The following is a 14,560-nucleotide window of genomic DNA, read 5'->3' as shown; positions in this document are numbered from 1 at the left end:
TACAGGAATTTAAAAGATATTTATGGGGAACATCAATGTTAAACATATGCCACATTATATGAAACGGAGATCAGGGCACAGAGTTTTACACAGCAGCAGAATGCTTGAAAGCATACTGGTTTCTGTATTCCCAGTATGTTCCCCATAGTGATCGTGCAATAAATACTGGCTGAAATACCACTGAATTAACTAATGGTCCTGCACAGTCTAGGAAGATGGCATTTCAAGTATACCTTTATCGTGTTAAAAAAAATCAACAAGTAGCTACTGGAAAACTAGTCTTCTGTATCCTCGAAGTAATCAAAGAAACTGAAGAAGAAAGCCTCAGTGTTTGGATTCAGCAAGGCCCTTCCTGGGTCTGCAGATCACAGTTTTCTCATCTCTCAAGAGAATTCTTATCTTAAAGAGACTGCATCCTTAGAGGGAAGGACGAACTGTCTCCCAGAAGGAGGTGAGAACACCTTCCACCATCATTTTGGGGATGCCAGAAATCCTGCAGCTAGAAAGATGTTAAATTACTCCCCACCTCTAAACCTGCCAAAACGCATAGATGCCAGGAATGGAGTTTTATTGGTTGACATCAGAGATGGAAAGAGTTTATCAGACTCTCTCTAGAACCCAAGTCCACTGATCAGGTGGAGAGCATGAGAGAGTGAACATTTAAGTGAGGTCAGGGGCTCAAGAGGGGGACTGCTATTTCCCAAAACAAATTCTTCCCTCCTCCTCTTGTCCCATGCCTGCCCTAAGTGGAAAACGACCGTCAATATCAAGCAAGAATGGGAGTGACTTAGGAGGACAGGATCGCAAAGGGTTGTTGGGGCTGCCCCGATGGCCACCATAAACCTCCTGCCAAGACCCTCTCTTCTTTAACAGACGCTTCAACTCAGCCAACAAAGCCTCCACTCTCTCACTTGATGGTGCAAACAGCAAATGGGAACTATCTTGGGGTTTCCAAAACATCTTTAAAAACCTCTGCACTGGCTTTTAGTTAAATAGGAAAGACACCTAAATATTAAAGACTTTTAAATCTCCACATCAGCTTTCTTTAGGGAAACTATCTTCTCATGAGAGTACCAGATATTTCAAAAGCAAAACCAATTTCATATCCTCATCAATTCTGATGGCTTCCCTTTTCAGGGCGGTTTCTCATCCAGCCATGCCTCAAAGTTTCACCCTGCCCTGCAGCTGGGAAAGGACTGGATGGTAGTGTCAAAATGTGTTTATACTTCTTGTGGAGAAAATTCAGCAGCAGGTAGCCCAACCTTCAATGATCTGAATTTATAAAAGGCAGTGTGTCACTAAGGAAAGGGAACCAAAACGAGACTCGGAAAATTGGATTTTAATCTTGAGTCTGCCATGACTAGGTCTGTTCAACCAAATTAAGGTTACCCCTTAGTTTTCTCATCCATAAAATGGGATATTATTGACTTTAAAGGTTGTGTGTGTGTCTGTGTATGAGTGCATCTGTGGAACCATGTTAGATGCCAAATGTCATCTTAACTGCCTTATTAGAGGAGCTTGGAAACCAATTTCTGCTTTAAAATCTGTCCCATGATCTCTCCTTTCATTTGCACTAACTTTGTGTCCATTTCACTGTCTTCTAGTTCTGGTTCAGAGAGCAAGTGTGAGAAGAAAAATGTAGTAAAGCTCAAAGTGAACAATGCCCTCTACTTTTGTGTAGCAGTGGCAGACTGCAAAATGGCCACAGTTCCTCCTTCCCAGGTTCACACCCCTCTGCAATGTGACTTTGCTGTTCCTCCCATCAAGAGATAGAGTCCATTTTGCCACCCGTTAAATCTGGAATTGGCTGTGTGACTTGCTTTGGCCACAGGAACATTATCATGAGTAACGTATGAGCATGCAGGGGGCCTGCCCTCCCTGCTGCTGGAACTCTCCCGCCACCACAAGAACAAGCCCACACGAAGCCTGCCAGGGAATGAAAGGTCATATGGAAAGAGGCCTTCATCCTCCTAGCCACTCCAGCCATTTGAGCTGAGCCCCCAGGATGTACCTGAGCTTGTCCCGGACCATCTACCCTGGCCATGCCAGTCCTGATGAGAGCACCCAGCCAACCCATAGAGTCATGAAAAAAAGTGTTTGTTGGTTTAACCTACTTCATTTTGTGATGATTTCCAATGCATCAAAAACTAACTAATATAACACTTCCAATAAAACCTTTGTTTTACCCCCAAGTCTCTGAGGAAAATGATGAGATGGGGGGTAATTTGCCTTTGGAGATACTAACCTCCTACTTTAGACCTTGAACTCTTCTGAGCCAATGATCTTACCTTAGTCTGTGTCCCCACCACTGAGCACACAGTGCCAGGAACAGAGCAGAGCTCACTAAGAGTAAAAGGAACAGAAGAAAGAGAAAGAGGAGAGTTGGAAGAGAAGAGAGAGAGGGAAAGAGGGGGCAGCAAAAGAGGGATGCATGAAACACACATCAGGAAAGAGTCTTGAAATGAAGCAGCGTCTGCAGGACCCTTGGCTTCCTTGCTTAGCTATGAAAGAGTTGACTACAATCTTCGAATGTTAGAGGAGCCGTGACAGATTATCCAAAAGTTACAGCAAAGAATCAGAAATTAAACCGTGTCACCAAATAGAGGTTGACTCTGATCAACTTATTTGTGGCAAATACTTTCAGTCCAGCAGAAGCTCTTCATATAAGAACCTCCTTTCTCCATAATCCTAAGGATGGCAATATTAGTCAGAACACCTGCTTGCCCCTTTCTGGGAAATATATTTCTTCATCTCAGATATGCCACCTTAGAATAAAATCTTCTCTCAGATTCTTAACATTTCTCCAACTAAAGGCACGTCAGAATGGACAAAAAAAGTGGGAAAAAGGGAAACAAAACCCACTCCGAAAGCCCCAGGAAGCCCCATGGTTTAAAAAGCCCTACTGCCCAACTCACACGTCCGTGAACTTCCTGTGAGGATTTGTCACCACCATGGGCAAGCCATTGGCAAATGGGGGCTCACGGAGAACCTGGTACCTCACAGGCCTGCAGCCAGAGCACAAGGGACTGTGGGGCTGGGAAGTCAGCAGAGCTGCATCAATTTCCATCCGCTCATCAAAGGTGTAGACTTTCACTCCTGAGACCTTCCCATCAACATGCAGTTTGATAGTCAGTGGGATGTCACAGAAAGTGTCTAAGGGGCCCAGGTGCACAGAATCCTGGTGTTCCAGCAAGATCTCCGTGTCAAAGAGTGCCCGGGAGGAGTCCATGGAGAGGTAGGTGACCCATAGGGTAAGGGTGTCAGCTTGGACTGGGTGCTGGAAGAGCAGCTCCAGGCTACAGCCTTCTGCAGGGCAGGGGACCGTCATGTTCATATGGTACAGGTGGAGCTCAGGACTCCAGGCCTGCAAGCTCGGCTCGCAAGGCTGGTCCACGTCTGGAGGCCCTGAGGGAGATGAACAGAAAGACAAGATGCATTAGGAACTGCCATTAAGTCTGAAAATGAGTAGCTTATATGAGCAACCAGAAAGAAGACTGAGGAAAAGAGCTTTGAGCTAATGCCTACAGAAGTTGGTCAACTGAATGGGTTAGATCTTGAGTACTCCGGAGGACAAAGGTGTAACAATGTAAAAGTATTCTGTCTTGCTCTCCACATGATGCCTTTAACAAGAGAAGTCTAGCAAGGCATCGGGAATGGAGTGGCCGAAATCCCCGGTGGAAACATGAGGCTGATGCAGAGAAGGTGAGTCATGTCCTTCACGAGTCCTTGAGCAGAGGAGAATTATTTGTACTTAGTTTATTAATAATTTATGATAAACCACTGTTTCTGAAACTGTTTTTTACTTATGAATAAGGCCAATGTTTGTTTTAGTGTGTCATTACATTCTGTTTAACTAGGCTCTTTGAAAAACTTTTTTCATTCCCTAAGATCACACCTTAGCAGTCCTTCCAACTGATTGCTACCCAAATTTTAAAACCACACGTTGAAATTTCCCTTTTAGTTCAGGTATGTGTGAGCAGTTAGGTCACTGCATGGAAGTAACTGCAGGCAGGAAATAGAAACATGTATTCTTGACTGGAAAAAAAATGGAGATCCCAAGTAGCTAAGTAAAAATGAGATGATAAAAAAAAGTCAAATATTGCAACTATATTAAGGTCAGTTCTGTGAAAATCATCTATCAAAAGGCTCTTCTTTCATATCACATAAGGGGAAATTAAGAAAAAAGTGCTAAATTAGGAATCAGCAGAGTTACACTCTAATTGGTGCTATGCCATTAGCTGTGTGACCATGGCAAGTCTTTATAAAGCCTCAATTTCCTCATTTATGAAACAAGCACTATTTAACCTGTGGCTTCCTAAGATAGTGTAGAAGATCTATACAATGTTCCCTAGAAACATAAATAGAATTATTTAGCCCTTCAGAATTTGGAAAATAAAGAATATTTCAAAGCCCAGAGGAAACAAGTTCAAACGTGTGTGTATGTGTGTGTCTGTATGTGTCTGTGTGTGTGTGTCTGTGTGTCTGTGCGTCTGTGCGTCTGTGTGTGTGTGTGTGTGTGTGTGTGTGTGTATCACATCTCAAAGGCTTTATCATCTTTTGCCTATACTGTGAATCCATTCATTCATTTATTAATCCATTCAACAAAACTTGACTGTGTATCTCTTTCACATCTAGCACTGATATAGGTATTGGACATAGAGTAGCAAACAAGAAAGATAAAGGTCCTGCCCTCATAATCCTTAGGGTAGGGTGATAAGTACAAAACTAAATTGATAAAGTGGTAATGGCATCTTTGAAGAAAAATAAAGAAGGACAAAAGACTAGAAAATGAAGGGGTAGGACTAGGGTCTCTTTTAGATTATAGAGCCAGGGAGGTTCTCTCCAGAAAGACGATATTCAAGCAGGGAATGTGTCTGGTTCAATTTCCTATCCTGCATAGCATTTTAGAAAGTGGTTGGTGTTCATTAAGCGTTGTTAAGTATATTTAGATCATATCTGTAGCTATATGTGTTCGTGCACAGTCTGCTGGGGATTCACTCACCTTCGATGTGTATATTTTAAATATGACTTTGTTCTCCATCTTTTCAAAGCAAAGGAAGACCAGTATTTCTTAGCAGTATTTTCCAATAGCCATCCCCAAATACTAGCAGAGTAAAAGCCCTTGGAAGCCACCCCAACAGCACTGTTGTCTCAGAAAGATTTTATTATGATCTCACATTAAGACATGAAGCAGAAGCCTTGAAAGTTGACCTGGTTTGCCTCAAAACATAATTAGAACCCAGAACTTCTAATTCCTTTCACCTCTACAACAGAACTTTAAATTTTGCCAAGAATTAAAAAGAGAGAAGTGCAGGGCCAGGGAGTTGAATGGGCATTAGAACACCCTAGCACAGGATAATTTGTTTGCCACGGAGATGGCCTTTTATGAAAAGCCAATCTCTACATGAGTCCAACACAATACCAATGTGAATTTTATAGTCACTTTCCATTCTTCCTTGAAAACTCTCGTTTGAAAAAAGTTCCATATGGCCAATCAAAATCAAGTATATTGTCTCCCTCCCAATTTCTCCTGGAGGCTCCTGTCATTTGAGTAACTGGGAGCTCAAGGGGACATTTTACAGACACTGTTGACTCTAAAACCAATGTCCTCCTTTTTTTTGGTCAGAGTCAAGATGGCAAACTAACTCAAATAGGACTGTGTCCAATTCATCTTACTAAGTAGTTTTTAGGATCTTAATAAATACAAAAGAAGGAAAAAGATGATAACTAGGTGAACATTGAAGATGGTGGTCATAGAAGATGCCAAGCCATTCAACAGAAGGTGCTGAAACTTGTCAACACCATTTTCTGGACTTGAACTGGGATAACATTCATGCTTTAATTTGTCCTAGAGGCCTTGATATTCATATGTGAGTGAATATTAACTGAGAAGTAGGGTGAGGAACAGGAAAAGGGACAGCTAAAAACATTTTCTCCCTCCTAGAGCCTAAGATCACGTCCAAAGCACAACCAGTACCAGTGATTAATAGACTCATAAAATAACATAGATGAGAACAATCAGTTTGGAACACCTAGTCCACCCCACCCCCACCCAGACCAGCTTGGGCCGTGCATCGATGTTCCCTGTAATGTGTTCTCTATTATTCTCCTGATAGAGATCAGCTTACACTGTTATGTGGCAAGACTGCTCCTTGGGCCGGTAGGTGTGCATAACACAGAACGCCTGAGCTCTCACCCTGAAGTCACCCCCTGAGCTCAGCTGTCTTCTCCATCGCTCTGTCCTCTATGCTGACCTCTGTTTCACCACAGCCATTGGGCCTCCATGCTAAGCACATGTGGGACACAGGCCCCCGGAGATATCCAGCAAATCATGCGTGCACACACACACACACACACACACACACACACACACACTACCTTTTTCTCACCACACCACCATTCGACTCTGTACCCCCACCCCCATTCTCAGCAGCCACAAAGTATAAACAAAAAAGCTATGGTCCTTTACCCACAGCCTCCTCTGGAGTCCAATAACCTGAGGAGTCACACACACGCCGGGAGGAAGCTGTGTGCACGTACTGACGGAATGTCCCATCTTCAGTGCAGGCATCACACACACTGCCTGGGACCCTGGAAAGATGAAGGGGGAAGGGAGGTGAGGAGAAGTGGTAGGATGAACTGGATCATGAAATTCGGAAGGCCTCTGGGGGTGAGGAGTGGTGACAGGTAGTGAGGTCCTAGGGGGTACCTGGGAACACAACCATTTCTCAATTCATTTCCTTCTTATGTAGACCTCATCTTTTAAAAATTCACAGTGACATGAAAATCTCAAGGTTATGAAGCAGAAGAATTTAACTAAGTCATAAAGGAGGCCTGTGGAGATGAAAGTGGGCAGCTTCTATCCTAGGAACATTCAACACAAAAATAATTATAATCTAAATCTTTCAACACAAAACTCCTTACTAGGCTGACTTTCAATAAGTCATCCAAAGGCCCCTTATATTCCCCCAACTAAAACAGACAGCAATTTGCAGAGTAAACTTATTAGCTATATGTGGTCTTATGTTTTAAACTCCCTACTTTAAATCACATATATAAAATAAAAGTCGTATGAAAAGTGATGTCCCTTGGCTCTGCATCACCTATGGCAAATACATCCAAATTTCTTACCATGAACCAAGGTTCTTCACTAGCTAACTCCAGCCTTACTCACTTGAGCTCCTCTATGAACTTAATGTTCCCAGCACAATGAACAAATCACCATTCCTCAAATACATCCTACCCTTCTCACAGTTCTGTGAAACACGCTCTTTTCTCTCCTGACAAATAGCCTTTTTAAGCCTCTCTGCTTAGCAAACTCCTACTCATCCTTCAAAGCCCATTCAAATGTAACCTTTGCAATGGCACTTAGCTTTACTCCTCTGCATGGCAGGCACTCTCTCCTCTAGGCACCAACCACAGCTTCTGGCTCCTGTCTTCAGCCATTGCTCTGTGATGTTGAAAATCCCACTCCCATTCTCTCCTTTGCCTGTGAGCAGTCCAGACCAAGCTCTGTTCTTTCTGTGCCCAGCAGTTAGTACAGGGACTGGCCTCAGCAGTCCCTCTGTGAGAGCTTGTTTTATGGGCATCCCTGAGACTATTAGTACAGTTTACAAAGAGCCCTTTAACTGCTAAATAACAAGAGGAGATGAGGCTCTTCTCTTATATTTAGATGAGGCGCCTCTCTGATACTTGATGAGGCTTCTCTCTGATACTTAGAATCTTTTTAGAAGCCCAACTGTGAATGATGCATCTGAAAATGAAGACATCAAGTCAAGGTCTCCCACAGGTAGGGACAGAAAATGAATATCTTGTAATATACTTGAAAAATAATATAACTATTAAATAGAGGTAATAGTTATGTTACCAGCTCCCTCTTTTTCCCAGCTCCCATTTCTAAGCACTTTATATGCCTGTCATTGTGCCACTAGGTGCTTTCATAAATCATTTCTAATCCCTACAAGAACTCTATGTTTATAAATGAGGACACTCAGGCTCAGAGAGATTAAGTCAATTGCCTAAGGTCACAGCAAGTTCCTTAATTCCTTTGAGCAAGTTCCCCCAAACCATCAAGTGTCCAGCACTTTGGCAATGAAAAGGTGCAGTTAACTCCAACCTCTGACTCTGGTCAGCACCCACTTCTAGTGTGGACACAACTCCAAACCACATTTCCTTGATGTACTTGGCCTCTCCAGGGCTGCTGCTGAGTGCGTGGTTGGGCTCCTCTCTGACATAAGAATTTCAAATACCTACTGGGGAGGAGTAAACATAACTCCAAGCATGACACAAATCGCTGGGTATGTGACGTGAGTCTCCCCGACACACATGTTGGGAGGCCTCCACACTGTGGCCCACCTAGCTGAGGAAAGGAAGCAAATTACAGCCTTTTCTGCCAACAGACTCGCAGCATGCCAGGACTGATGTCTGCTTTATCGTAACATTTGTACCAGAGGGAGAATTGAAAGATTAAATTGTTTACATGTGTTACATAAACTGATATAAAACTCCAGTCTGCACATGCCCACAGAGGACTTAACTGTTCAGCCAGTCTGACCAAAGCTGCACAGGGTCACCCTTGCAGGAAGAAGATTCTTAAACACATCACATTTGTTGACTCACAGATGGAGCCCACGAAAGCTGGAGTGCTGATGACAATCAGAACTGCTTTGTAAGATTGTGAAGTTCTAAGTGATGTCATGCATTAAGCGTACATCGGCGTATTGAGGACAGGTATCAAGATCCAGAAGGCTGGGAACACCACTTTGAAAAAGGATTCACTTGCTTCCTCCCAACCCTGTCTCTTCCTGTCTTCTCTGCCAGGCTTTCAGGAAAGATGGAGTACATGGAAACATGCTCCAGGGACATCCAGCGCCGTGGCCAAGGTCTGATACCCAGTGTGACACCTAGAAGAGGGGCTATCTGCCTGCTAAGTGGGAAAGCTCTAAGTTCAAAGAAATAATCTATGCCAGGTTTCCTGTTTCTGAAATTCCAGTGGATGCCCCACATTCGCCTCTATTCAGTTGTAGGGTCTTGGGCTAGCCACCATGCACTTCTCTGTGCCTTGGATTTCTCACTCATAGGGCAGTTGTGTTTACCTCAGGGACGGAATAAGACACCTGCAGGTAAAATACCCAGCACAATGCTTCACACAAAGATGGACCAAAGAGACAAGTGCTACTGTTGTTATTTAAAATACGATGGCAGGAAAAAATTAATTAACTAAAATAAAAATAAAATACAGTGGCAGGGCTTGAAAGTGGAGAGCCTGCACAGGCCACCTAGATGGAGCTCTGGCCCTGCTCAGGGAAACCACGTTCCCCCATCCTCCCACCAACTGTCAGATGTGCTGCTTTTCCTACCTTCTCCCCTTTTTTACAGAACTTTCCCTGGTATTCATGTATCCCAATATGCAAAGGATAAATAAAAGCTAATTTTAGATATGATGAGTCTCTTTAAAAAACATGTATCAGGTGTCCGTTGTGGCAGGCCAAGAGACAAAGACGCAAAGAATAGTCCTTCCCCAAGGAGCTGTGGTTGAGTGGGGCAAACAGGAAAATACACAGATAACAATTCCACAAGGCAGCAGCCCTAAGTGGGACAGGCACCAGGTCCAACAGGAAGCAGAGAAGGCATTAGAAACACCACACGAGCCAGTGAAGGCCCTGTGCACAGCTTATAGCGGAGGGTAACCTGCCACCCCCTTCCCCCAGAACTGCCTGAAGGAACGTGCCTCCCCTCCTTTCCCCCAACACTGCTGTGCAAGCAGCAAGCCTCTGCACCATCCTCGCACCAGGGGGCAATGGCTGACCTGTACAGGTAACAAAGGGCACCTCAGCTTTGTCAGTCCACCTCTTCATGGCTCCTGGAAGCCTGCCAGCTACGACATTCTGAAGGAAGCACGTGCCAGGCCCCTCGCCAAGGAGTGAGCACACATGGTGAGCCACTGGTTTACCTGAGAGCCCCGTGAGCTCTGCTAAGGAGGTGAGGATGGAGCAGGATGGAGGGGCAGCCCTGAGCAGCAGCGCACATGTTTATCGTTCCAAGCCGGGTCTCCCCTTACTTCATGTTCTTCCCCTTGTGCATAAGAAATGCCACAGAGAAGACAGAGCATGGCAAGTGCCCCTCACCTGTCATACACAACCCCACTAATTGGAGGAAGCCAGTGGATGGTGAGGGATGTGTGGGTCTGTCCGATGACCATGGGTGGAAGGGGAATGGGGGTGGGCTTCCGACTTTGACTCCACTGCTGATACACAAGATCCAGATAGCAATGCATCCGGGCCACTTGGTTAGGGGTGAAGCTGTTGGTGCAGTCATCATCTGGGGAGACAAAAAAGGAACAGGAGAGATAAAGGTCTTAACCTGCAAAGACCACCAAGACAGGGGAGAAGTCTGCCTTGCTCACACCCTGTCACTAGCACCCAACACAGTGCCTCACACTTCCTGGGTTCCATAAAGACTTGTCAAATGACTGAATGTATTCTGTTTCGGAGAGTATCTAAGCTGCAAGTGGGAAAGAGAAGGCAGAGAATAGCGCTTGCTTATCCCTAAAGCAGGACCATTGCCCTACTGTTGGGCTGAGCCAGGGTGAGACGCATGCCCTGGGGTAGAAGATTGCTTCTAGCTGATGGTTACTTATTCAGGAAACCACAAGATGGCAGTGTTTAAGCATATGGCCTTTTTATTCGTGAACGTTTCTGGAGTTGCAGACACCTGCTTTACGCCCAGTGACTCTACCAAGGTTAGGGAGAATTCAGTGGGGATGCTCAAAGAAAGAGCAAATCAAAACATCAAGGATGCAGTAGGACTGGGAATGGAGGTCCCAACCTTATTTTTGGAGCCTGTGACATCTCCCTGTTAGATACAATTTTCATAGGGCTGGAAAAGGAGTTATCTTAGTTTCAGAGCCTTTTTTAATGAGAGCACACCAGTCAGACACTGCCCCCTGTTTCTTAGATGTTTTCTCTGCCCACTTCAAAGGTGGTAACTAAACGGCTCTGCCTTCTGCACCCCATTGTCTGGTCTCGCCTGGCAAGGGCCACTGTGTCCTTGCTGGGGGAGGCAGGGATGCTGGTCCTTATGAATTCAATGCACCTGAATTATATACCAAAATGAGACTTGGATGGAAATATATTGATAAGTCACAAGCAGGCCCAGCTCACCACTCTTTTCTTCCCTTCAAAGGCATGACCATGGTCTTGTGATTTATTTATTTATTTATTTATATATTTTTTGCATAGTCCTAGAATTTATCACCAAACAAGCCCCTGGACCTTACAAAAAAATCATCTCCTTCCTTCTCCCTAGAATAAATCATCAGATCAAATCAGTCCTCACTTTTAAGGATAAATTTGAGTCCGTTATCAAAAGACTATGATTAGTACTACTTTTTTGCCAGAAATGAGGAAGATAAAAGAGGACAGGAAGAGACATAATCCAGGATAATGAGACCAAATAATAGGGTTGTTCCCAGGGCCAGGAGAGTAGTACCATTTTTTAAATGAGACAGTATTTTTTTAAACTATCCAAGATAAAAGTGTATTCTTCTTTTGACCTCTAGCAGAGGAGAATCCAGTCCACAAGACCCCTTTATGTCATATTTCTTTAAGTTCTTCAAAGATGAGAAAAAAGAACATGGCATGATAAATACACTTCAGCTCTCTGGCATGAATGACTACTTCACAGGCCTCTCCACCTCCCACCCCTCCACAGCCAAGTGGAGTCAAAGTTGGAAGCCCACCCCCACTCCCCTCCACACACCACCCCAGCCACAAAGGGCTCCCATGTAATCTTAATAGAAAATATTCACATTAAGACTGTTGTGGTACCTGTATAGCTCATGTAGTTGCTGAATGGAGCCCCTGGGAAGTGGGTGAAGCCACAGGTGTCATTGGTAGGCTCTGGGTCCTGGCACAGCTTACTCTTGGGAGTAGGGGCAGTGTCGGCACAGAGGTCTCCTGTATCCATGGATGGCACTGTCTCCCTACAGGGGTCATCACAGGATTCCCTCTCACTGACCCCTTTGAAGACATGGTAGAGTCCCAGGACATGCCCCACCTCATGGATCATAATGTTGGTATGGCCAGACATGCCATAATAGGCTGGGTTGAGGACAACGCCACCTGCAATGGAAGGTTTGGAAAACATCTCTAAGCATGTAATGAATAGCAGTCCACTGATCCTTAATTATGGCTTCTGGCAAACATTGTGTTCAATTTCAGCCTCTAAGGGAACACTTTATAACTTCTAGTGGCATTTAGTCCCTGCTCTTCCCTTTGGTAACAAACGCTCTCTAAACTAATCAATAAACATGTCTTTAACCCCTAACATAGATGAGTGCTGTACTAGAAGCCAGGGATAGCAATAGAGACAACATGACATGATAGAGGGCCAGGATTCTCAGGGCTGGCTGTGCACTAACATCACCTAGTGGAGTTAAAAAACACAGATGTCCTAAAGACCTAAATGTGAGACCTAAAACTATAAAAATCCTAGAAGAGAGCACAGGCAGTAATATCTCTGACATTGGCTGTAGCAACATTTTTCTAGATATATCTCCTGAGGCAACGGAAATAAAAGCAAAAATAAACAATTGAGACTACATCAAAATAAAAAGCTTCTGCTCAGTAAAGGAAACAATCAATAAAACTAAAAGGCAACCCACTGAATGGGAGAATATTTGCAAATGACATATCTGATAAAGAGCTAATATCCAAAATATATAAAGAAGTTATACAACTCAACATCTAAAAAACAAATAATCCTATTTAAAAATGGGCAGAAGAAATGAACAGACATTCATCAAAGAAAACATCCAGATGACCAACAGACATATGAAAAGATTCAGCATCACTCATCGTCAGGGAAATGCAGATCAAAACTACAATGGGGTATCATCTCACACCTGTTAGAACAGCTAAACTCAAAAACACAAGAAAGAGTAAGTACTGAGGAGGATGTGGAGAAATGGGAACCCTCTTGCACTGTTGGTGGGAATGCAAACTGGTGCAGCCACTCTGGAGAACAGTATGGAGGTGCCTCAAAAAGTTAAAAACAGAACTACTCTACTGTCCAGTAATCACACCACTGGATATTTACCTCCAACCTACAAAAATACTAACTCAAAGGGATACATACACCCCAATGTCTATAGCAACATTATCTACCATAGCCAAATTATGGAAGCAGCCCAAGTGTCCATTGATAGATGAATGGATAAAGAAGAGATAGTATGTATATATATTCCATTGTGTATACACACACACACACACACACACACACACACACACACACATATACACTGGAATATTATTTAGTCATTAAAAATAATGAGATCTTGCCATTTGCAATGACATGAATGGAGCTAGAGAGTATAATGCTAAGTGAAATAAGTCAGTCAGAGAAAGGCAAATACTATATGATTTCACTCATATGTGGAACTTAAGAAACAAAACAATTGAGGAAAGGACAAAAAAGAGATAGAGACATAAGCCAAGAAATAGACTCAACTCCAGAGAACAAATTGATGGTTACCAGAGGAGAGGTGGGTGGGGGAAGAGCAAAATATGTGATGGGGATTAAGGAGAGCACTTGTGATGAGCACTAGGTGATGTATGGAATTGTTGAATCACTATATTGTACACCTGAAATTAATATAACACTGTATGTTAACTATACTAGAATTAAAATAAAAGAAAAAAATTAAAAATCTATTACACTGTTGGTAGAAATGTAAATTGGTACAACAATTATAGAAAAGAGAGTGGATATTCCCCAAGCAGTGCTTTTTAATTATAATTAATTCATTTAAAAAAATAAACTTATATGTAGAAGCAGAAACAAATAAACAAACAAAAAAACCCACAGATGTCCAAATGCTAGCCCAAATGAAATGAATCCAAATATTCAAGGATGAGGATATATGCCTCGGTATTTTTTAAAAGATTTTATTTATTTATTGACAGAGAGAGAGAGTACAAGCAGGGAGAGCAGCAAGGAGGGAAGAAGCAGGCTCCCGCTGAGCAGAAAGCCTAATGTGGGGCTCAATCCCAGGACCCCGGAATCCTGACCTGAGCTGAATGCAGATGCTTAACCAACTAAGCTACACAGGCGCCCTACCTCAGTATTTTTTGAAACTTCTCCGATAGAGATCCATTGGTCTCGATGAACACATAGGGGTTTTAGAGCCAGGGAAGTCTGGGTCTGAATCCTGACCCTCCATACACCAGCTCTGAGTTCTTGAACAGCTATTTGACCTTCTAGAACCTCAGTTTCATTGTCTGTAAAGCGAAGATGATGACATCTACTTCTTGGTTTTTGTGGGTTTGGGCTTTCTAAAGCATTTGGCACACCGGAGGAGTTTAGTAAATGACAGTATGTGCATTGCTTTTGATTTCATGACCCCTACTCACAAGAAGCCAACAACAATTAAGACAAAAGACAAGTCCAACTTAACGACCATGCAATTCAGAATGTCAGAGGCATTGCAGGAATATGTCCCACCCTCACCTCTCCAAAATCTCCCTGAGAACACCAGGGGAGGTGTTTCAGAGAAGAGTTC

The 14,560-nt window shown here is 43.4% G+C and overlaps 1 protein-coding gene across 1 annotated transcript in view; it reads right to left on the bottom strand.

Moving 5' to 3' along the window:
* PAPPA2 (pappalysin 2) overlaps window positions 1-14,560 on the bottom strand; it is a 265,350-nt gene that overhangs the window by 133,862 nt on the left and 116,928 nt on the right. Inside the window, exons 4-7 of the mRNA XM_025878001.2 lie at window positions 11,829-12,122; window positions 10,128-10,320; window positions 6,470-6,591; window positions 2,916-3,405 (exon numbers count right to left, since the gene is read on the bottom strand). Of these exons, the coding sequence (XP_025733786.1) occupies window positions 2,916-3,405; window positions 6,470-6,591; window positions 10,128-10,320; window positions 11,829-12,122 (1,099 nt within the window). The remainder of the gene's footprint in view (window positions 1-2,915; window positions 3,406-6,469; window positions 6,592-10,127; window positions 10,321-11,828; window positions 12,123-14,560) is intronic.

Source organism: Callorhinus ursinus, unplaced genomic scaffold (assembly GCF_003265705.2).
Source record: "Callorhinus ursinus isolate GAN/ISIS: 27379988/994484 unplaced genomic scaffold, GSC_fseal_2.0 scaffold13, whole genome shotgun sequence".
In the NCBI taxonomy this organism is placed as follows: domain Eukaryota; kingdom Metazoa; phylum Chordata; class Mammalia; order Carnivora; family Otariidae; genus Callorhinus; species Callorhinus ursinus.
Note: the sequence above shows the minus strand (reverse complement) of the source record. Positions and strands in the feature narration are given on the sequence as shown.